The sequence below is a fragment of the Echinops telfairi genome, unplaced genomic scaffold (assembly GCF_000313985.2).
Source record: "Echinops telfairi isolate 266 unplaced genomic scaffold, ASM31398v2 ScPeMD7_2010;HRSCAF=2546, whole genome shotgun sequence".
NCBI lineage: Eukaryota > Metazoa > Chordata > Mammalia > Afrosoricida > Tenrecidae > Echinops > Echinops telfairi.
In genome coordinates, this window is record NW_022105908.1 from 20,213,008 (window position 1) to 20,215,472 (window position 2,465).

General features: G+C 56.3%; 2 protein-coding genes across 8 annotated transcripts in view; one reads left to right on the top strand and one right to left on the bottom strand.

Annotated features, from left to right (window-relative positions):
• LOC123522076 overlaps window positions 1–2,390 on the bottom strand; it is a 4,488-nt gene extending 2,098 nt beyond the window's left edge. For 5 of the 7 annotated variants that reach the window (XR_006680372.1, XR_006680373.1, XM_045293447.1 and 2 more), the window contains exons 1-5: window positions 1,385–1,831; window positions 884–991; window positions 678–749; window positions 371–459; window positions 21–275 (exon numbers count right to left, since the gene is read on the bottom strand). Coding sequence is in view for 5 of the 7 variants with exons in the window: in XM_045293447.1 (XP_045149382.1) it covers window positions 21–275; window positions 371–459; window positions 678–749; window positions 884–991; window positions 1,385–1,413 (553 nt within the window). In the remaining 2 variants the exon portion in view is untranslated. Of the gene's footprint in view, window positions 1–20; window positions 276–370; window positions 460–677; window positions 750–883; window positions 992–1,384; window positions 1,832–2,151 lie in introns of those variants that run through there. The other 2 variants (XM_045293446.1, XM_045293449.1) reach the window with 2 other exon arrangements.
• Window positions 1,874–2,465, top strand: part of NEURL4 (neuralized E3 ubiquitin protein ligase 4) — a 15,079-nt gene continuing 14,487 nt past the window's right edge. The window contains exon 1 of the mRNA XM_004712997.2: window positions 1,874–1,955. Within this exon, the coding sequence (XP_004713054.1) occupies window positions 1,874–1,955 (82 nt within the window). The remainder of the gene's footprint in view (window positions 1,956–2,465) is intronic.

Here is a 2,465-nt window from a genome sequence, read left to right on the forward strand (position 1 = left end):
CCCAACCCCTCAGAGCTAACCCTTGGCTTCCGGGATGTGGTTTCTGGCCGCCAAGTCAGTCTCATCTTTGGATCCTCTGGCCAGTCCTCCTGCTCGGCCTCTCTCCGCAGAGCTGGGCTCTGAATCTTGCCAGACACCTCCATAGCTACTGCTGATACTCTTGCTCCCCGCTGGGCTGTCATCGTCCATAGCAGCCAGGGCTGGGCCTTTCAGAGCCTTGAGGAACTTCCCTTCATCATAGTGGGCCTTGCGGTGCTTCTCAAAATCACTGGAGTCTGTGAACCAGTGCGAGAGCTTGGCTTTCCTGCCAACTCTTACCAAAGGCTGACTCTACCTTCCCTTCCCATAGAACCCCCACCCCTTAACTCACGTGGCTTGGACGTTTTTTCTGGAGACCCTGGGCTTCTGTTAACACCATACTGGAGAATTTTGGGGCAGAAATTGTCCATTTTTGTGAACCTGAAGAGGAGGGAGACTAGATGGGGCCACACAGAAGGGAGAGATGGTGGACAAACTCATTGGAACCCCCCCCCACCCCATGGGCCTTTTGTCAGGCCTGATGGGAGTTGTAGTACTTCCCATTTTGGAGCCACAAGGCAAAGCTGGCTCTGATTCCAGTGTTAAGGGGTAGAGGGATAAGAGACTGCATAGGCCTAACTGATCTATGGATTTCTCACCTCTTTGCCAGTGCCTCAGGAGTTACCATGTGGGAAGACCGGGGGGACATGTCCTCTTCAGGGTCCTGCGGCCTGCAGAAGAGGGAGGAGCCATTGCAGGGAAGTAAGTGGGTGTCAGGGTGGCCAGTCCTTGAGGCCTTTTTGTTTCCGGCCTCCTTCCCACCCCCTGCTTCCCGGAGGAAAAGCTAGGGCTGAGGACTCAGCACCTGTGAAAGGGGGTGCTGGGTTCATCCACCTTCATAAGCCCATAGTCTTTGCCAATAGGGTGGTAGGTGGCCAGGATGTTCATCTCATCCCAGTGCTGAGACTTTTTCCTGGTCAGGGGTGAAAGCAATGAGGATGGGGGTGTGGAGGAGGGCACAACAAAGGAGGAGAAAATACCCCAGGGATCCCCTCCTCACAGTCCTCCCTCATTCTTTTATTCAAAAAGCCCCTTGTGGTTTTAGCCATGATGTGGGAAGAAGCACCGAGGATGGAGGGTGGGGATCAGACCCAATGGTGGACACCCACGTAACAAAGGTTAACTGGCCCCTGCTATTCTCCCCAAAGGCACAGGACCTCAAATTTTCCATCCAATTGCCCTTCTCCTACTCTCATTTCTGGGTCTCAATTCTCCACCCCTTCCCTACTGGTTCCACCCTCTCCGGTGTCCAGAACCGGGGTTCTCTGGGTTCCAGACTGCACGTCAGCCGTCCTGTGTCCCTTACTTCTCCACACTGGGGGATTTCTGCATCATGATGGAGCTATTGTTTTTGAGAATGCTCCGTGGCGGATCCTCATAGGCGTTGTAGGAATTCGGGCAAGTTATCCCGGAATTCGGATTGCATGCCAAGCTGTACACCCCAGCGCCCTTGGACCAGGGACTGGGTGCTCCGGATATGTTGGTTCCGGGGCCAGGAATTTTGAATCCATCAGGGTATGGGCTGGACCCAAGACTGTGGCCCGCCACCCCTCCAGGTTGCTGGTTGGGCCCTGGACCAAGGACTACGACCCCTCCGGGAGGCCGGCTGGAACCAGGACTGGGAATGACTGCCCACGGATGCAGGGAGAGCCCAGAACCTTGAAACAAGACTACGCCGGAGGGCAACACAGCTCCTGACTCCGCCTCCTTGTTCCCTCGGGGCAATCCCCTGGTTGCTCCTCCGGGGGATTCCCGGCGGGGGCCGCGAGCAGCCCTGGGAGACTCCTGCGTCTCCATGGCCCCACCCGGGGGCCACTCCCCGCTACCCGACCCCGCCCCACATAGCCCCTCCCCCAAGACCCTGCCCTCACCGGGATGTGGGGGAGGGGTGCTTAAACACAGGTTCCGCTCCGCCCCTCCTTCGCTCCCCGCATCCACTGTGCTTGTCACCAAGACCCTGGATTTAGACCTCAGACTGGAAGCATCTCTGTTCACCCCTCCCTTCCTCTTCTACCCCAAACCCTTCTTTGTCTCTGAGATTTGTTCCCGCCCTTCTTCCCCATCACTGCCCACCTCGGAATCGGCCAATCCTAGCTAGCGGGTCTTGCCAGGGAAGGGAGAAAGCCTTAGTTGTGACGTCACAGTCCCGGAGCCTCATTGGAGACTTGGGTTGGGGACTTGCGAGCGTGTCTGGAGGATTTCGCGGGGGATTTTGCTCTCAACTGTCTGCCGGAGTCCCTTTGGACTCCTAATGTGCAGCTTCAAATCTAAGATTTTGGTTGAACTGGTTTACAACACCCGTGAGCTTTTGATTTCTTTCCAAAAACTCTGCCTCTGACCAGAGGTATGAGGCAAAGTGAAGGGATTGCGACAGTGCCGGAAGCCAT